Consider the following 21489-nt stretch of genomic DNA (forward strand, 5'->3'; position numbering starts at 1 on the left):
CTGATACAAAATTAGATATAAAAGAAGTTGTTTTAAATAAGAAATCACAACAGTACTGCTACAAACCCAGGAATTCTGAAAATTTTTATTTTACTCATCCCCATCAAACAAGAAAAAAAAATATGATTTCTTTAAAACTGCCTGAAATGCAGCATCTACTGTATTTCCACAGAAGAGACCTTCCGTTTTTTGAATAGACAGAAATGGGAACCTAATTCTCTGCTTACAGTTTTACATTTTTGATGATTGGAAGAATTCTCCATTGACTAGTTTCTGGTTCCATACATCACAAACCTGGTTTCTCCTCCACTTCCCATGTGGTTCTAGGGAAGGGTGCTGCAGGTGCGTGGGTCATGATCCTGGATCATGGTGTCAGGATGCCCAGTGAGTCGGCACAGGCTGGAAGGAGTATTCCTGGAAGCGTTCCTACACAAGGACAGCTAGCAATAATTTAACTATAGACTACATGATTGTGAACCATGTAATATCTCGTTAAACTTAAACTAAATGTATGTCCAACCAACTTCCTGGAACTAGATCCCCAAAGTGCTCACTCCCACTCCAACACCACTCACTAGGGGAGAGGTGACAGAGGTGAATTCTGAGTGGAAATAGACAGTGGTCTATTCTTTTTATTTTAACCACAATGTATCTTTTACAAATTTTTAAGAAAAATTAACATTATAATCCATTGCTAGAGTCCTTCCCAGGGCCTAGAAGGGGTTCATGCAAGCAAGTACTTAGAAGCGTAAGGAAATTGCTGGGAAATTGGACTTCGATACTTCTCATTAAGAAGATGAAGGCGGGGATTGCGGAAAAGAGAAGATATGTGCAACTTTATATTCTAGCTTGCTCTTTTTGCCTTGGGTTGAAAAGGACAGTGTACTTGACTCCTCTTTTGAAAGAGGAGTCCCATCTGGTGGTATCTTTTTTGTTTTGTTTTGTTTTTAAGTAGACCCTTGGAGTTGGAGACGAGGAGGCCTCCATCTTGGTGACTCCACTCCACGGGCTGCATCAGCCACTGGGATTCCGTGGCACCTGCCTGGCTCACCCTCCTCCAGTGCCAGTGGTTCTGGAGGAGCCTGGGTGCCGGAGCCAGGCTGGGGAGCTGGGGTCCCATCCTTTTCTTTCAATACTCTTTTAATGGAAATCACAGAACTAGCATCCTTACTTCAGAAAAGCACTTTTCTCTTTTGGAACCAAAAAACATCACAGACGAAAGAAACAACCAATTTATTCAACCTATTGTGATCTGAGATGATCTCAGTTTATATGGTAAAAGGTTTCAGATGAAACAGTTTTTGTAACAAGAGGTAACTCAGATTTAGAGCATTCGATTAACAAGATATTTTAAAAATTTCTTTTGGGTTTTTGTTGCGTAAGAGTCACATACCTTTAGAAATATATTATTTTCAACTAGATGGCTTAAATACAGACTGTACTTCTTCAGTTATCAAATTCTGGGCAATGGAGGAATATAGAATTCAGAAATTTTTTTTAAAACCATTACTTGAGTTTTAAATATTTATGGATTTGATCCTGGCATTGATTTATTTGTTTTTCTTCCTTTTTATCTTAAAGTAATTTTTAAAGCTAATAAAAGGATAGAAGATTTGTGTAAGGGGTCTAATGTTTTACACAGAGAATATATGTTACTTTTATAATAAAAATGTAAGTAAAGCAATAGGTATAGGGGAGTGCATTTTACTTTTAATCAGCACTAGGCCAAGTACTTGGGGCATTCATGGGTACCCTCAAAGTATTTATGGTTCACATGGAGAGAAAGCCTAACATTTTTGCAATATTGGCACACACTTTGAGGAGGGATAAAATTATGTGCTGGTTTACAGGGTACAGTAAGTGTAGAAGTGCAGAGACAAGAGGAAGAAGGAGGGCTGTGTAGTCAGCCAGGCTCCTAGATGAAGATGCGTTGGAGGATGTTAAGAGAAAGGAGGCCCCAGGGATAGAAGCCAATATAAGAAGTTTCTCAGGACTAAAGGTGGTCTTTTCTGGGGAAGTAAATTCCCCAGGTGGGGTGACCAGATTTAGCAAGTAAAAATACATGACACCTCATTAAATTTGAATTTAAGATAAACAGTGAATAATTTTTAATACCATATAGATATTCCCCATGCAATATTTGGGGCATACCTTTACTAAAAAATTATTTGGTGTTTATCTGAAATTCAAATTTAATGGAGCATCCTGTACTTGGGCAACCTTAGGCCATGGTCTTTTATTTTTGAAGACTCCATCCTGACCTCCCAGGTTGACTGTGGTTCTCTGAACCTGGCTGCCTTCTTAGCCCTTGGAATCAGGACAGCAGTGCCAGGGGTGCCCCAGCAGCAGGATGATGCTCCAGTCTGGGCCACAGCCAACCACACATCTGTTGGCTTTTTCAGCATAATAATTTTGGGCTTCCTAAAGAAGAGGATGGATTTCCTTTAAAGACTTTTTTTTTTTATTAAACTTTTTAATTTTGAAATCATTGTAGATTCATTTGCAAAACTATACTACAATATCAAAACAGGGATATTGATACAGTTAAGATACAGAACATTTCCGTCCCCACAAGATGGAAATGTTGCTCTTTTGTAGCCACACTCACTTCCCTCCCAACCCCTCCCCTTCCTTGACCCCTAGCAACCACTATTCTGTTCTCCATTTCTATAATTTTGTCATTTCAAGAATGTTATATAAATGGAATCACACAATATGTAACCTTTTGGGATTGGCTTTTTTCACTCAGCATAATTCTCTGGAGATTCATCTATGTTGTTTCGTGTATCGGTCGTTCATTCCTTTTTATTACTGAGTAGTATTCCAGGGTATGGATGTACCACAGTTTGTTTAACCATTCACTCATTGAAGGACATCTGGACTGCTTCCATTTTTTTGGCTATTATGAATAATAAATAAAGCTACTGTAAACAAATAAATAAAGCTGTACAGGTTTTTGTGTAAGTTTTCATTTCTCTGGGATAAATGCCCAGGAGTGTGACTGCTATGTTGTATAGTAGTTGCATGTTTAGTTTTTTAAGAAACTGCCAAACTGTTTTCCATTTGTGGAATGGAAGTGGCCGTACCATTTTACATTCCCACTTGCAGTGTATAAGTGATCCAGTTTCTCCTCATTCTTAACAGCATTTGATGTTGGTGCTATTTTTCAATGTTAGCCCTTGATAGGTTTGTAGTGATATCTCACTGTAGTTTTAATTTGCATTTCCCTATTGGTTAATAGCATGGAACATGTTTTCTTATAATTATTTGCCATAATATATCCTCTTCAGTGACCTGTTGATGTCTTTTGCCGTTTCCTAATTTGATTGTTCATTTTTTTAGTGTTGAATTTTGAGAACTCTTTATATTATCCAGATACTAGTCTGTACTTTATTAGATATGTGGTTTGCAAATATTTCTCCCACTTTGTAGCTTATTTTTCCATCCTCTTAACAGGATCTTTGCAAAGCAAAAGTTTTCAATTTTGATAAAGTCTGATTTATCAATTTTTCCTTTTATTGATGGTACTTTTGGTGTCAAAATTAAGAATTCTTTGCCTAACTCTAGATCCTGAAGATTTTCTCCTTTTTTTTCCTAAAAGTTTTGTAGTTTTACATTTTACATTTAAGTCTATGATCTATTTTGAATTAATTTTTGTATATTGTGTGAAACTTAGGTAGAGGTTCACTTTTTTCCCTGTGGGTTTTTTTTTTTTTTCCCATTTATTGAAAAAGTTATCTTTCCTCCACTGAATTGCTTTTGCACTTTTGTCAAAAATCACTTGGGCATTTTGTGTGTGTCTCTTTCTGAGTCTGTATTCTATTCCATTCATCTACGTGTCTATCCCTCACCAATATCGCACAGTCTTGATTACTGTAGCTATATAATAAGTCTTGAAATTGTGGAGATTAATTCCTCCCCCTCGATTATTGTTTTTTAAAATTGGTTTAACTATTCTAGCTCCTTTGCCATTCTACATTAAATTTTAGAATGATCTGTATATAGCTAGAGAAAATCTTGCTGAGATTTTGATAGAAATTATGTTAAACCTGTATATCAATTTGGGGAGAACTAGCATCTTTACTGTGATTAGTCTTCCAATCCCTGAACGTAGCTTGTCTCTCCATTTATTTAGGTCTTCTTTGATTTCTTTCATCAGTGTTTGTGGTCTTCAGTGCAGAAGTCCTATGCATGTTTTGTTAAATTTGCACCTAAGTATTTTGGGGTTTTTTAGCAATTGTAATGGCATTGTACTTTTAATTTTTGTGTTCACATGTTCATTGCTAGTATATAGAAATAAAATTGATTTTTGCATGTTTATCTTTTATTCTGCAACTTTGCTAAACTCACCTAGTTCTGGCAGTTTTGGGTTTTTTTTGTTTTAGATTCCTTGAGATTTTCAATGTACATAATCATGTTATCTACAAATGAGGGTGGTTTGATTTCTTCCTTTCTGATGTATATGCCTTTCCTTTCCTTTGCTTGTCTTATTGCACTCGTTAAAAGTTCTAGCACTATGTTGAATAATACCGGTCAGAGCAGATATCCTTGCCATGTTCCCAGTCAAAGGGAAAGCTTTCAGTCTTTCATTAAGTATAATGTTTGCTATAGGTTTTCTATACATGATGTTTATCAATTTCAATTCTTTTAAATTTGTTGATGTTTTATGTCCTAGAATATGGTCTGTCTTGGCATGTGTTCCATAACACTTGAAAACTATATTCTGCTGTTGTTGAGTAGAGTGTTCCACAAATGTTGATCAAAATCCTATTGCTTAATGGTGTCACTCAGTTCTTTTATATCCTTGCTGAGTTTCTGTCTAGTCATCTCTCAATTTTTGAGAGAGGACTGTTGAAGTTTGCAAGTTAATTGTAGGTATGTCTATTTCACTTTTCATTTCTTAAATTTTTTTTTTTTTTTTTTTTTTGCTGCCCATATTTTATAGCTCTGTTGTTTGGTGCATACACACTTAGGATTGCTATGTCTTAGCAGATTCACCCTTTTATCATTATATAATGTCTTCTCTTTCTCTGGTAATTTTCTTTACTCTGAAGACTACTTTGTCTGATATTAATATAGACACTCTTGCTTTCTTTTGATCAATATATGCATGTTATGTTTTTTTCCATCATTTTGCTTTCAACTTGCCTATATTATTATATTTGAGGTAAGTTTCTTATAAACATCATATAGTTAGGTCATGTTTTTTAATCCAGTCTTTAGTCTCTGTCTTTACATTGACAGAGACCATTTACATTAATGTAATTATTGATATGTTGGGATTTCAATCTGCCATTTTATTTTGTCTTTTCTGTTTGTTTGCTTTTTGTTTCTCTGTTTTCTCTTTCCTGCTGCCTGTGGGTTACTTGAACATATTTAAAATTCTATTTTGATTTATCGTAGTGTTTTTGAGTATCTCTATTCATACTGCTTTTTTAGTGGTTGCTAGAACCATTAGTGTACATGTGGCCTCATTACCACTGGGCAGTGTGGTAAATCCTGACTCTGTTCTAGGCCTCCTCTGGACTCTGTCCTAGTGGGGAGAGAGAGGTGCACTTCATTACTGCCAGGAGGAGGTGGAAGTCCAGGCTCCCCATGTGGTCTCCATTGGTACTGCAATGGTGGTGGTGGCGATGAGAAGAGAGGACAGGGGTTTGTTGCCACCCTTCAGGAATGAAAATCCGTTTTGGGGGGTTCAGCACGATCATCTCTGACAGCAGCTGGTGGGAAGTGGAGGAGGAGTTGGTGCACCTCGTTACATCCTGGCAAGGGTGGAAGTCTAGGCTCCCCACTCAGCCTTTGCTGGTGGAGCCATAATTTCCTGTGGTGTTTGGCTGGAGTCAGGTGGTTTCTGTCTAAAAGTTTTTGGTCTTGCTAGGCTGCCCCTTTCCTGGTCATTTTGTTAAATAAGGCAGATGTTTTGGGGGACTTTTTTTTCTGTTCCCATTGGCGTTTCCAAGTTGCTAGCTTCTTTAGCTCCAAGTCTGAGATAATGAGCCAAAAAGATAACCCACAGAGCTCAGCACTATGTTGTTCCTTGGGCCCCAAAGTCCCTAGCAGGTCTGCCTTCTCTCCACCTTTCAGAGACTTCCTATGTTTGTTTCATATATAATGTCCAAGATTTTTAGTTGTACTTAGCAGGAGGAATAGGGAAAAATATGACTACTATTACTATCTTCCTAGAAGCAGAAGTTCTATAAATACTTTTAATGCCCAACTTAATTGCTCATTTAAAAAGCCCTGTTATTCTCCTACCTGCTATTACTCCATTGGGCAGAGTCTTTTTTTCATGTTATACAGTTAAAAGTAAGTGTATTAATCAGGGTTCTCTAGAAAAAACAGAACCAATAGTAGATAGATAGGTAGACAGACAGACAGGTAGGAACTGATAGACAAGGAATGGGCTCACTCAGTTATGGAGGCTGGCAAGTCCCAAGATCTGCAAGGTGAATTGGCAAGCTGGAGACCCAGGAGAGCCAGTTGTTGAGTTCCACGCCTAGTCAGAAGGCCTGAGACCCAGGAGAACTGATGGTATAGTTCCAGTCTGGAAGCTGGCAGGCTCCAGAATCAGGAAGAGCTGATATATCATTTCAAGTCCAAAGGCAGGAAAAATTCCCTTACTCAAGGGAGGGTCAGCCTTTTTGTTCTGTTCAGGCCTTTATCTGGTAGGATGAGGCCCATGGTATTAGGGAGGGCAATCTGCTTTATTCAGTCTACCCATTCAAATGTTAATCTCATCCAAAGACGCCCTCACAGAACAACGTAGAATAATGTTTGATCATATATTTGGGCACCCTGTGGCCTAATCAAGTTGATACGTAAAATTAACCATCACAGTATACAAACATTTAAAAGTTCAGCCCTACCAAAGTGGTTAATTTGGACCTAACTATGAATTCTGACCAAGGTTGCTCACAAATTCACATATAGAGAAACTCAAAGGAAGTGAGTAAAGCCTTTCAAAGATTCAAAAATGTGTGTAAAGTGAGCAACCCCTGAACTCTGGAAGACAATGTGGCATTGTGGGAAGTAAGAAACTAACGGTTGCCATGTTTCTTCAAGAGAGCTTTATAAACAGGAAAACCATTAAAACTTTTATTTTTTGTGATTCTTAGAGTAAAAATCTATTTCTTCCATTGTTGAAAGATTTAAAAATTTCAAATAAGAATTTCTCATGGTCTATAATCCTTGTCACAATCTCTTAACATTCCCGCTGGGGCCAGCAGCCGGGTGTCGAGAGCTGGGTGGTTCTCAGTGCCGGCAGTATCACTTGTGGGGAAGACTTTGGACTCAAACAGATCTAGGTTCTCAGGTGTGTGACCTGGGGCAAATTGCTTCACCCCTCTAAGCAGCAGCTTTCTTATCTGAAAATGGGGAGTTTAATATCTTAAACTGTAAAATCAGTGTGAGTGTTCCATAATTAAACATTCTCTAATGTTAGACATCTGAATAATCATCAGTTTTCAACTGAAACTGCCATCTTGGTGCTTACATCTCTATCTTCATTTTGGATCATTTCCTTAAGTTCAGCTTCCTAGAGATGGAATTACTAAGTCAAGGGATAGAACCTTCTAGGAAGGTGGTACCAAGATTGCACTAGCAATGGGAGAGAGAGAGAGAGACCCTTTTCCAATTTTTAAACTTTATATCTCCTAGAAGCATCAGATGGTGAAGGAGGAGGAGACACAGACATGACACAGCAGAAGACAGCTCCACTTCCTGCCCCCTCAAAGAAAGCCCAGCAGGTAACAGTCACAACTGTGGGATTCTGAACTCAGCCTCCTCTGCCCCTCTGCAGCATTCCCTGTGTCCTGACATCATTGTTGATGAGATATGAGGGAAGCTTTACCTTCTCTGCCTTTGAAAAAGCCATGCTTCATTAATTAGAAACCAGCAAGGTCTATTTCCCCCCTAATATGTGTTTTATAATATAAATGTATTTTACAATAATGGTGTCTTAGATTCTTATATCACATTTTCACCAAACGTTCAGTTCTTTTGGAAACAGTTCCTAAAAGGAGACAAATTTCATAGATATGCAAGATTACCCCTGCATCAGTGCATGATTACAGTGCCATGCCATGCTGCCACAGGCTCCCAGGGCCTCATGTCTACCCAGCATAGGGTCCGTTGTGTGAATCCTTATCAGGGGATTGGCTGCCTTGATGTTACCGCCAGTGCCATTTGATAAACTTTGTTTCCTGGACCAATGACCTCTTATTTCCTTTTTAATCTTCCCGCTGTCCGCTCACATCCATTTACAGCTTTTCAAACCTGCTTGGTAATCGTGTGATTTTTAAAGCACTATCTACTGTCAGTCCAAAGTTGTCATCTTCATAATAAGGATTTGTGGTCTTATTCTTGTTGCAAGTGGCACTAAACTCATTCCACTAGAGGGTGACTCAACCCAAAGTTTGTGACCAGGTTTAGGATAATTGTGAGAAGCAGTTTAGCATAGTCATTACTTACAAGCTGCAAGACCTTAGACAAGGTGACCTCTCCGTGCCTCAGTCTCATTGGTAAAATGGTGATGATTGTATTTTCCTCACAGAGTTGCAGTGGGGATTAAATAATTAATACTTATTAAGCCTTTTCAACAGTGGGTGGCAAAGAGTAAGCACAGAAGTGATAATTATTATGGTGAAATATACTTCGTCTTTTTTGTTTTATTCATTATTTTTTCTTTGTGGGACAGGGAATGCAGAAAGATATATCTATTTAATATGTAATCATCTTGGTTTTCTCTTTGGCCATTAAATATCTTACTAAAAGACCCTATATCAGTTTTAGTTTTAACCATTCTTTCAAAGACCCACAGGTTCACATCCTTAGCTTTTCAATTTATTTCACCAAGGTAGGATTTAATTTTACCCTAACTTATCCACCGACCACACCCTAGTCGTGCCTCCTTTGACCTCTGCTTCTGCTCAGTGCCTCGCTGCAGAGCCCTCTCTGTGTCTCTCTCTGAGTCTCTCTCTCAGCCTCAGGGAGTCATGGCCCACGGGACTAGCTGTAAGCCATGTGCTAAGGACGTTGCTGCTTCCACCTCCCTTTTCACCTGTCCTTCCTCATCCAACTTGGAAAATTGGATTCACCATGTCCTCGTGTGCTTTGTTGGTCACATGCCATTGCTATTTTCTGCTAAGAAAAAAAATCACAGAAGTTTAAGATTTTACTGCCCATTTTAACCACTTTCTTCTTGCTCTAATTTCTCTCACTACCAAATTGCTTTAAAGAATCCAAGTCCTAGGCAGACAAAATGCACTAACCCCTTTCTCCAAGCCTATCCTCATTTCCCTGACTGGAGAATTCACACAGGAGTCTCCTGGTGCCCCTCTGCCTCATGTGAGTGTTATCCGTCCAGCTCCCTGGTCTCCCCACCAAACTGTACACCTTGAGGACAGAGTTTATGTGTGCATCTCCACAGCACCCAGCACAGGACCTTGCCCCAAACTGCGCTCGTTATTTGTGAAATGAAGGAATGGGTAGCTATACCAGTATCTCAGTTTTCTCTCCACTCTTCTCATCTCCATCCTTTGTGGGCCATCAGTTCCCTGACACTGCTGCCAGCAGAGGTCTCTTCAGTCCCTCCTCCAGCCCCCTCCACCTTGACATGCAGAGATGAAGTCTCTCCTCCTCCAACTCCAACTGCCCACACAGTCCCTCTGGCTCCTCTGTGGGCTCCCCATCCCCTCTCTCCAGCTGCTCTTCTCCCTCTGGACCTCATCTCACCACCCCAAGGACGACCTTCTTGTCAGGCTGACTGTCCTTTCTTGAATCTTCCTCCAGTTGTTTACCACATGGAGCTTGAGTCTCCAGCAAGGTCCTGAGCACCTCAGAGGCCAGAGTTCTTTTCTGTTCACTACGGTACCCAGTACGGTGTTAGGCACTTGACTCGTTTGGCAGATGTGACCAGATATTTGTTTTTCAATAGTAATTACATTTTTTTCCTGGATCAAAAAAAAAAAAAGATTTTTTTTTGGGCTATATTTAAGTTTTGAATTTTTTGCAAATTTTCTTAGTTGCTTTGCTGTTCTTTAAGGTGTTTTTCTGTTTGCATAGAAACTGCCTGGCATCATGCTGCCACTGTAATCTACGTTTAGGCTTTAACTTCCGCAGGTGAGAGGGTCTGTCCAGTCAGATGGTGCTCCCTCCTTTGCTGTAGCTGGGCCTCCCATTTCTATGACCATGTCCACACCTCCCATCTGTCCAGTATTTCAAGCAGTAGATTTACAACTTTATAAAAGTTTTTTACCCGTGCAACTACATCATCTCTAGCAACCATTTTACATCTAAATAATCATCCTTGGCCTCCTTAATAATGTGAGCATAAAGATTTGCCAGCAGTTCTATTTTTTCCAGATATTGCTTCCAAAATAAATGATGAATTCCTAGAGATTGCGTCACCTCTTCCCTCCTCAGCATCAGTCATTTCAGAGCAGCCCTAGTGACTCTGTAATTATGGTTCCCAGAATATAATCCCTTACAAGGGTTTGTGTGACTTTTCATTGATGCCCCTACGATGTCAGTAGCCTCTCAATGGTTCCATGACCCAGCCTCTCCCCCACAGAGACCACACTGGCCTTCTTTTTTCTTAAGCCAGCCTTTTGTTTATCTCCTTGAATTATAGAGGAATCTTCAGCAAGAGTACTTATCCCTTTCCCTCCTTACTCACCTTTCTCTGCTGTTGTATTTTCTTAGTATTTCCTTATTTGAACGTTGATCATTTCATATCTCTCCCACTCTTTATCTTCAAGATTATTCTTGACTGTTTTAAGAGAAAAGAGGACTGTGTCCTATCGACTTGCTGATTTACCTTTTTCCTTTCCATGCTGGTGTCTCAATTCTGCTCCTCTTTGTATTAGTCTATTGTTGCATAACAAATTGTCCCAAAAGTTAGTATCAGGTGCCAGTCAAGCTGTGGGAGGGGTTGGGGGGCTTGACCCCATGTTTGCAAGCCTCAATCCCTCACCATGTGAGCCTCACCACTGGCTGCCCCACAACCTTGCCTCTGGCTTCCCCAGGCCAGGACCCAAGAGAGAGCAAGCAAGGGCACTCAAGGCGGAAACCACCGTCTTTTATAACCTAACCTCAGAGCTGACATCACCTCACTCCCATCTGTACTGTTAGATGCAAGTCAGTATATCCAGTCCACATTCAAGAGGAGGGAACGAGGACAGGAGATAGTGGTCATTGGTAGTCATCCTGGAACCTGGCTACCACAGTCTACCCTCTGGCCCATGATTTATGTCCCTCCCAAATGCGGAATGTATTCACCCCTCAAGACTTGCAAAAGTCTCCTCTCCTCACAGCGTAAACAGTGCCCAGAATTTCCTGTCTAAATCAGGTGCAGGTGCAGCCGAGGTTCCTCGGGTTTGTTCCTTAAATACAGCTCTCTGAGTACGTTTCTTCTCACTGTATGAAACAAAGAAACAGCTTATCTCCCCCACATACCCAACACAGAGTGGTGGGACAGGCATACAAAACCTCCCAGACAAGGAGTCATTGGGCCACGGCATTCTGAGAATGTTGGGCGTTTCCTGATCAAGTCTTAAGGCCCAGGTTCTTAAGGTTCTTCCAGGGTTCTCAGCTCTGCTCTTGGTTTCTTTATTCTGCCCTCTGAGTCATCCCCCGCCTTTTTTGTTGTTGTTGTTATGAAAGGTAACCTGTGTTTGCAACTGAGCAGCTCCTTCAGTCTGCATCTTGACAGTAGAATTCTGAGGGTTCAAAGGCCTCCCCTCACTTTATTCCATTTCTGACCCTTTCAGCCCAAACTAGAGGTGTTTCTGAATATATAACTCCTTTAAGAAATTTATGGGTCTCCTGTGATTCTTCTGGGGGTTCGCTCCATTAGGCAGAAGTCACACCTGCATATCTTTTCCATATCAACCCTTCTCTGCCTTGGGCCCCTGCTGAGACAATTGAGGACAATACCCTTAAGCTTCCTAGAGGCATGTTTGAGAGAATCTGAGGCACACCTTTAATTTCTTTAAAGAGCTCTTATATGACTGAAGAGTACACCAGGCACCACCTTTGTTCTTTCTGAGGTCTTAATCATACCCTTGACTTCTTTGCAGTCTTTCTCTCAATTTAACTCCCTGCTTTTGCATTTTATCATAAGCCACAAGAAGAAATCAGGTGACACCTTCAACACTGTTTGAAAATCTCCTTGGCTAGGTTACCCATAGTATTAGGCACATTTTCTGTTTTCCGCACAACAGCAGACAAACAGTATTGCTAAACTTTCTACCACTACACAGCAAAGATTCCCTTTCCTCCAGTTTCCAATAAGATTTTCCTCACTTTCTGCAAGCCCTCACCCTCAGTGTACTCAAAGTGCAAAATTTTACAATGTGTTCAGACACTGTCCATCCATCAATCACCTTATTTTTGACATATTTCAAAGTAATTTGCAAAATCAGTACACTCCCTGCAAACACTTCAGCATGCATATCATTAACAAAAGTTTAATATTTACTTTAGAGATTTTTTTTTTCCTTTAAAGTTAATATACAATAAAATGCACAAATATCAAACATATCATTCCAAGAGTTTTGACAAATTCATACAATTCTGTAACACAAACCCCTACAGGATAAAGTACATTACCATCACCCCAGAATTCTTTCATACCACCTCCCACTCAATCACCATTCCAAATTCCTTTCCCCAGAGGCAACCACTGTTCTGATGTTTCTCCCGCCCCAAATTAGTTTTGCCTGTTCTAAAATTTCATGTAAATAAAATCATACAGGATATGCTCTTTTGTTCAAGGCTTCTTATTCAGCACAATGGTATTTAGATTCATCCATGTTGATTATAGTGGTTCATTTATTTTTTTATTGCAGAGTGTATTAGTCTGCTAGGGCTGCCATAACAAAATACCACATATGGAGTGGCTTAAACAAGAGAAATTTTTTTCTCAACAGTTCTGGAGGCTGGAAGTCCAAGAGCAAGGTGTCAGCAGGTTTGGTTTCTCCTGAGGCCTCTGTCCCTGGCTTGCAGATGGCTGCCTTCTCTCTGTGTCCTCACATGGCTTTTCCTCTGTTCATGTGCATCCGTGGTATCTCTTCCTCCTCATCTGAGGATACCCTCTCTCCAAATACAGCCACGTGGGGGTTCAGGCTTCAACATATGAATTTAGGGCAGGGGCACAATTCAGTCCATAACACTGAGTAATAGTCAGTTGTACGAATATACCACACTTTGTTTATCCAGTCATCTATTGATGGATACCTGGGGCTATTACCTGATTAAGGCTATTACCAATAAATCTGCCATGAACATTCATATACAGGTATTTTTGTGAACATATATTTTTATTTCTCTTGAGCAAATACATAGGAGTGGAATTGCTGAGTCATGTTTAGTGTTATAAAAACTGCTAGACTTTTCCAAAATGATTGTACCATTTTTGCACTCCCACCATCAGTATATGAGCATTTGGTTGCTTTATATCCTTTATATCCTTGTCAATTTGGAGTTATTACACTTTTAATTTTAGACATTTTGGTGGGAGTATATTGAGTAACTTAAGAAAACCCAAAAGAAACAAAAAAGCCAATTCTAAATTGTTTTTATTCTTACAATAAAAATTGTAAAAAGTGGATGGAACATTGTAAAAAATGGCAATTAAATTTTTTGTAATAAAATGGCAATTTAAATTTTTTTATTTTTACCAAAGTAATAGTCAAACACTATTAAACGTTTTTAATGAAAAAACAGCAGTCCCCTTGCCTACTCTTATCCTAGGTCTTTCTTCAGAGGCAGCTACCCTCAGCTTTTAGCTGTTTTTCTTGTTTGCTACCTGACAGTTTAGACTGCTGTTTCTTGATTTATCAGTTTCTGACATGACCTATTGACTTCCTTAGGTAGCACATGAGGACAGAGCCCTGCCATGTGCTCCCATTCCCTCTCCAACTGCTGCATCCCCTGCCAACACGGTATCATGTTTTGGTTAAAATAGTTGTCGCTATCTCATTATTATGAGCATGGAAACACTGTTCATTGCTGAGAGAAAAAGAAGCTATAATTATTCCTCTTTTCTTATACAACTCTATTTTCCTGGCATTAATAATTACCTCATTTCTTCATTTGCCTAGCTTGCTGTGTTCCTATTATTAATTGTTTCCATATGTTCCAACATCTCTTCCACATGTTCATGAATAACATTTTCCATATGCTCAAATAGGTCACTTCTTTTTCTTTCCTGGAGACTTCCATACTCTGTTCCACTCTGAACTGGTTATTCTTTAGGCCTGCTGAGCAATTGAAACTTCTCTTTACTTCCCCTTCAACACTCTCCTGGGTTAGTCTCCCTGTTTGCTGAATCCCATGTCTTCCTCTTTCTTGGCCTAGCTCTTTATTTTGCTGTAATACAATAGCTGTGGGTAGGAATTAAATTTTTTGAGACCTTAAATAGCTGAACATGTCTTTATTTTACTCTTAGCTCGATTGATAGTTTGGCTGGGTATAAAAGTCTAATTTGCAGATGTTTTCCTCATAATTTTTGAAGGCATTGTCCCATTGAGTTCTAGTGTCCATTATTATTGCAAGTTCTGACACCATTCTTTTTCCTGACCTTTTGTATTCTGTATGTTATTGTTTTTCTTTGGGGAAGTTTTTAGAATCTTTTGTCCACAATGTTCTGAAATTTCATAATGATGCTCCTCGGTGTGGGTATTTTTCTTATTCGTTGTACTATATCCATGATGTGCTTTCAGTTTGGACTTTCAGGTTCTGGAAAGTTTACTTTGGTTCTGGAAAGTTTTTCTTGTATTATTTCTTTGATCGCTCCTTCCCCACTATTTTATACAACCTCTTTTCTGTAATACCTTTTATTGTAATGTTGAATCTCTTGGGCTGAGTCTCTAATTTTCTTACTATTTTTCCTCTTTCTGGGAGATTTCCTCTACTTTATCTTCAAGTCTTCCTCCTACATTTTTATTCTAGCTTTCTTATTTGTTTTAATGTTTAAATGTTTTCTGATTGTACCTTTTTTTTTATAGCATACTATTCTTGTTTCATGGCTGCAAGTTCTTCCCTTATCCCTCTGAGAATATTATTTGTAACTGTTTTGAAGTACTCTCCCTCTTACCTCAGGGTTCTTTTGTTGTTGTTGTTTAGTTGCTGTCATATTGGAGACTTTTCCTTAGACATCTGATGAACTTTAGCTGTCTATTGATATTAAAGAGAGTTACCCTAAAAAGTTGATGGCAAATTTTTGTGCAAAAGTGGGGTTTGTTGATTAATGGAATTCATGGTAGAGAAATAGGATAACAAGCTGAATTTTTACTGTGGAACCCCAAATATCACTCTCTTGTTGCATTTCTCTTAAGCCATTCATTTTTTCAGAGAAGAATTCAGTAATCTCCTGTCAACAGTATATAAGGCTGTCGAGACATCCTGAAACAGGGACAGGAAAAGGAAGTGAGTCTCCATGCCTGTCCTGTCTGCCCTGTGCAAGACTTCTTGGTCCTCTTGTTCTCTCCAGAGAATAGACCTCCAGTCTGCTGCCAGGAAGAGCAAGACAAGAAGAAACAGTGACAGGATAGTTGCTTGTCTGCCTGGGCAGGAGATACAGCCCAGAGGGAGGTGGGAGGGAGGCTAATCATTCTAAATATAAACCTTCACCAATCTTTCTTTTAAACCCTTTACTCTCTGTCGTACCTTGAGCCTCCAACTACTGAACCTTTTCAGAGTCCAACAGGTCAACAGACTCACTTATTGTTAGACTCCATTTCCCCAGAAACACAGGTGCTAGCTTTCTCGCTGTGCTAAGTCACTTCCATCCAGTTTCAGCCACTTTTCATTTTCCAAAAACTTGTTGAAATCTCTCCACTGCTATTGTTTGTTCTCCTGGTTTCTTGGTCCTTATAGATTTATACCTTTTCAGTTTCCTTTATTTTCACTTTAGTGGCATTTTGAGGTTGATTTGCACTGGTTAACCAGAAGAATCATGATTAAAGGATATAATTTTTGACATTTTAAGCAATTGAGAACATGCCCAAATTGCTTCACTTACAAGCTTAATTTTTTTCATATATTTTTTTGGGAAGTATGATTCTTCTAAATATTTAGGGTACACATTTAAAATCATTACATAAAGAAATGACATTACTTATCAACTGTCAAAGACAGACAGTGTTGGAATTGGTTTCCAGAAATGTTTAGTTGGCCTGGCCAGGGTCTTCCTCACCTTCGTCTCTAGTCTCTCTGAGGGTAAACATCAGCATTCGTAAGACAGCTGGCTAAGTTTAGGCATTTTCAATACTATGGGTTTGCATTTCTTCATAGAGTCGTCTCACCTCTATGGAAAATGACCCCATAAACTTGGCTTCTTCATTAGCACCCTCCCTCCACCAACTAAGGTGACTGTTCCCAGAAAACAAATATTATACTGCGTTTTCTTTAGAATGATCTCAGAATTTGAACCTAACATTTAAACCTGATGCAATATCTTGTCAAAAGCAGTTCATCAAGCATATTTCTTTTTTCCTATGCATGATTCAGAGTTACGTTTTTATTTGTTCTTCCAGAATTGGAGAGTCCATATCTTTATAACTGAGCTCATTTCCAGATTTAATTTATGTCATGTTTGAGTTAATTGGCTTGGTCAACCTAGCATAAATACAACCCAACGTGTTGAACATACTCTTGGAGAGCACCCCCACTTGCTAAATAAGAAAATGAAACAGTTTTCTACATCTGCTTCCCAAAAACCTTGATCCTGGTGACAAGATACTACAGGATGCCTTGAGGGATCGGCTAATCGTATCCAGGCCTTTGCCTTAGGAGCACGAGCTGAATGTTGGCCTGGTCTGTAATTGGACTCTTACGACCATCTGGCAGCTTCTGTGACGTATTAGTGGCCTTGGCCCAGTTTCTAATTGGCATGTACCAGCATCGAATTGGCATGTGTCTGCATCCACAAGACAGCTTACTTTCTAAATAAGAGAGGGCACAATATCTTTCTTTTCTTTAGCTGTGATGCAATTGCTCTTGGCAAGTTTTTTGTTTTAACTGAGAAGAAGTTAAAATTTCAAGATTCCCATGTTACTTTAATCTTGAGTCTTTTGAATCTACTTCTCTACTAACAAAACAAAGTCTAGAAACTGCTGGTTCTGGCCCCATGTCTTGAAAAAATCATGTAGCATTGTATCTGTCTCTCTGGCTTCAGGCCATAGGTGTTCTTAATCTGCAGGCTATCTGCAAACTTTAATAGAAAGCTTCATCTGTAATCATTTTAAACAAAGCCAGTGGAGACAAGATTGCTTTAGTTAGTAGCTTACTAGCTTAAACTGAGTACTCTCTAGTTGGAATGGAAACTTAAGGAAAAACTCAGAATAAGTTTTCATTTACATTTTATATCTTACTTGGCAACTTGTTTGAAAATGTTGCGTAAAAGATCCAGCACAGGAAACATTTTATATTCGTGCTTATGATTAATAAATATGGAATCCAAGGCATTCTATTTTATAAATCAAGGTCTTAGTCCAAATTTCCTGTTTTTCTACATGAAAAAAAAAAAAAACAACCTCAGGGCAAAAATAGCACTAAACTGTATAGGGCAGTCAGGGGTCAAGGCAACAGGCAAATCGGTGACTCAGGATGCCGTGGTGCCGAGACTTTGTCAGACCATCAGTAGACGCATTCATTTTGTAGTCACTATAGATAAGGCATTTGGTGCAGCTGGTTTTGTAAAAATATAAGTAAATATATCCTACTTCAAATTTTCTATGCTTATTGAGAAGAGGAAAGGAATGGATAACAAAATAATAAACCAGTGACTTGGAAGTACAGGCTCACACATTGCTAGTTCATGGAAGATGCCAACCCCACTAGTCAAAGACTTTGTTAGCACATCTTAATTTTAATCACATCTATTTCTGCCTGAATTTTACAAACCTGACCACTGTCTTCCATGTTTAATGCCCTGTACCACCACCCCAAACAGGTATATATACTCACTCACACATTTTGACCTTTATTCAGAGATTTTCCAGTCTTAAGTCATCTGCACTTTCTGATTTTCTCAAATTCTCTCAGCCTAGCCCCTGCATGATAGCCTGCAATGGGTCGTCCAGCATCTCTCTGTCTGCAGAATATCACCAAGATACTCTGAAGATAACGTGCGTGACAGTAGGCACTTTGGGGTTCGTACCATTGGTTGACGCTTCATCATGCTAAGATGAAAGTTTTCTCCTTTGTATTTCTTTATAGCCTAAAGAATGTTTCTTGATACAACCAAAGGAAAGAAAAGAAGATGCCACCAAGACCAGGAAGAGGAAAAAGGTAATAATAATTTCTTACAATAGTGTGGCCTCACATGGTTTTCATCACGTTTTATATAGTATCCTTTGATGAGGCAATTGTAATCCCCACTTTAAAGATGCAGAAATTGTAAGATTCAGTGAGGTTTGGTGACTTTCCTAAGGTCACTAGTAATAAGTATTTCTGTTGCAGCTAAAAATAAATTCTTCTGATTCCTGTTTCGGTCTTGTGGAGCACCAAACATCTTTCTCACCCACCCTGTGTTTTTACTGTGGTTGAAAGTCAGACTTGAGTTTCTAATTCTAGAAGCGCCCAGAGCTATCCTGCCCTCTGGCCCCTCTCCTAAGGAAAGAGATGTACCTGCATTCTTTTCTTACCCATTTCAATTTTTAAAACTTTTTATCTTAGAATATTAATAAAAAGAAAATAATAAGCAAAAGAAGGCAGTGTAAGGCATTTCTGACTCTAATTTGGAACCATAATTTAAAGCAAAAGGCTCCTTTTGCACTTTTGTTCCCCTTGCATTTTAATACTTGTCTGTGAGCATATGGAAGACTCTGTTGCCCCTGTACAAACTTGCTTATGGCTCAGTCTTGGAGAAAGTGTGGTTAGCTTTGACCTTCCACCACAGTTGTGAAAACAGCAGTGTAATTCTCTCCCTGCCAAGAAAGGTCTACTGCTGAAGTCTGCAGAGCAAATATGACTGGGATTAGAGGAAAGAAGATGGACTCAGACCAATTACTTCACAGCAAGCTTTTAGAAAACTGAGAGTGTGTGTGTATATGTTTTCTTTGCTCGCAAATGGGCAAAAAGGAAGATGGGAAATGCCAAATTGGCTGAGGTTTGGCAAGTCTTTAAAGAAGTGATTTTAACTTCTCTTTGATAGTCTGTACACTAATGGCCTTCAGGAGTGTTAAGTTCTTGGTGGCTCAAGGTCAGAACTCTAGTAGATAGTTTAGCCTTGGCTGAGGTCATCCTAAAATGTGCCCACTGATGACATATTTTTAAAAGTTAATTCATTTGACAGAACTTTGACCATTGGTGGTGGTAGAGAAATGAGGATATTGTGGAAGGAGGAAGAAAAGCTGGGGTGGGGGGCAGGGAATGGCTCTTTCTGGATCTTTGGTGAAACATTAGAAGGAAATGAGACGGGAAGTTTATGATGAAAATTGAATGAACAATTGTGTGTTCCTAGTACATTGCAAGCATTCAGTAAATGCTACACAAATGAATCCAAAGCAAAATAGATGTCCTAAAGTATTTCCTGTTCTGCTTTCCATAGGGATCCTTCAAGACTGTCTCTCCCAAGAGTTGAGAATTGAGGGTCGAAAGTCCCGTTTCAGTAGGCTCCTCTGCTCAGATTACTCCTTCAGCTTTTACTTTAATTCCAGAAATCCAAACTGAGAGTCAGTGCCTTCAAAACCAAATCAGGCCAGAAAGTCTCAAAATTCTACTCTCCCAGGAATTCAAATCGTCTAAGGCTTAAAGAGAGGTTTTTACAGCCACAAGATTTCTTGGCTTTTAATAGTAAATAATGCCTTATAATGGAGACTTCTGCAAAAATTTCAGTTCTCCTAGAAGTCACAGACCAAGAGTTACAAGGAATCTTTTAGATCATCTGTTTATTTTTCAAAGCAGTAATGCCCAAGAAGTATCTATTAAGTTCTCTCAAGTGTACAGTCACATTCACACTCAGCTATCACCAAAACCTGTGTGCAGTTTAAATGCCAGAGGAATCAACCTGTCCTAAGACAAATGCCATTCTAAAATCTATCCTCCCATTTTTTTCTTCCTTCTTATGTCTTAGAAGAAAATTACTGATGTTCTTGCAAAATCGGAGCCCAAACCAGGGACCCCTCAAGACCTACAGAAGCTGATGAAGGACTATTACAGCAGCAGTCGCTCGGTGATTGAGTTAGAAGAGCTAAACCTCCCAGGTACAGCCAGGCTGCTTGCTTTCTTCCTTACTATTCTGAGCTTAGTCATTCAGCAGGACCTGTCGTTCATTGCTAGCAATTTTCCCAATGATGAGGAACAAAACAGATTCATCTCTGCTCTCCTATATACTGTGGCTAGGTGTCTCAGCCAGAAAATTAATATGTTCTCCACTTGCTAATACCCCTTTCCTCAACTTAACAGTGTTAACTGTTGGGTGATTTTTTTATTAAGATGCTAAATGGTATTTGTTCAATCTAATAGAAAGATTTGTAATTGTATATTTTATTCAAAAGGCTAATTGTTGGGTGTGCATTTTTTTTAGCAGATTCTTCAAAGAGTAAGAATCCCTAATGAGGATAGAAGTTAGATAAAAATAAAGCCCACATTTTAAGTATAGATATGGAACATTAATTTACTTGTCCTTTATAGACAAGGATGTGAGCTTTCATCAGCTGCTTAGCTTTGTTGTGGTCCTTATCATGGATTTCTTTTTTTTATTTATTTTATTTATTTATTTATTTTCCCCCCAAAGCCCCAGTAGATAGTTGTATGTCATAGCTGCACATCCTTCTAGTTGCTGTATGTGGGACGCGGCCTCAGCATGGCCGGAGAAGCGGTGCGTCGGTGCGTGCCCGGGATCCGAACCCAGGCCGCCAGCAGCGGAGCGTGCACTCTTAACCGCTAAGCCACGGGGCCGGCCCCTTATCATGGATTTCTAATTATGGTTTTGTTTTTAGGATAGTGTTTCGGGTCCCAGCCCAGATTTTTTCAAGCAAACTATCTAAAGATAGGGACGAAATTCTGAATTTTTAGCAAGGCTGACACCTCACCCCAGATGATTCATGAGCCTGCTATTGTTTGAGATCTACTGCCATAGAGTAGTTATAATTAAGTTAAAAGACATGGCAAGATTCTTAAAACAACTAATTTTAATTAATTTCAAAATTATGATACATCCTGTAACTCTTTGGGGCAGAGATTGAAGAAAAGAGATATTGTCAAGAAACCAACCACAGAAGTGTGGGTGCCACTGCCTCAGATGAGCTATTTATGGACTATGAGGGATATCTGATACTGCTGTTGGAAAAGTGAAGGGTAGCTTGATTTCCTTTTTCTGTTACAACTTGGTGCTTTCTAGAGGCTTGAGAAGGCTTGAGAAACTGAAAAACAGCCCGTTCCCTGGATTTTTATAATTCCTTTGTGATGTGCTTTTTCAAAAAAATGCTTGTTGGGTTGGAGACATGAGTGCCCCTGTTTCTTTTCCAAAAGGAATACCCC

At 39.2% G+C, this 21489-nt stretch overlaps 1 protein-coding gene across 4 annotated transcripts in view; it reads left to right on the forward strand.

Annotated features, from left to right (window-relative positions):
• CMSS1 (cms1 ribosomal small subunit homolog) overlaps positions 1-21489 on the forward strand; it is a 353891-nt gene that overhangs the window by 316542 nt on the left and 15860 nt on the right. For 3 of the 4 annotated variants that reach the window (XM_058555678.1, XM_058555679.1, XM_058555681.1), the window contains 3 exons: positions 7657-7745; positions 18223-18294; positions 20081-20210. In XM_058555678.1, coding sequence (XP_058411661.1) covers positions 7657-7745; positions 18223-18294; positions 20081-20210 — 291 coding nt within the window. The remainder of the gene's footprint in view (positions 1-7656; positions 7746-18222; positions 18295-20080; positions 20211-21489) is intronic. The other variant, XM_058555680.1, reaches the window with a different exon arrangement.

This window comes from Diceros bicornis, chromosome 15, assembly GCF_020826845.1.
Source record: "Diceros bicornis minor isolate mBicDic1 chromosome 15, mDicBic1.mat.cur, whole genome shotgun sequence".
NCBI lineage: Eukaryota > Metazoa > Chordata > Mammalia > Perissodactyla > Rhinocerotidae > Diceros > Diceros bicornis.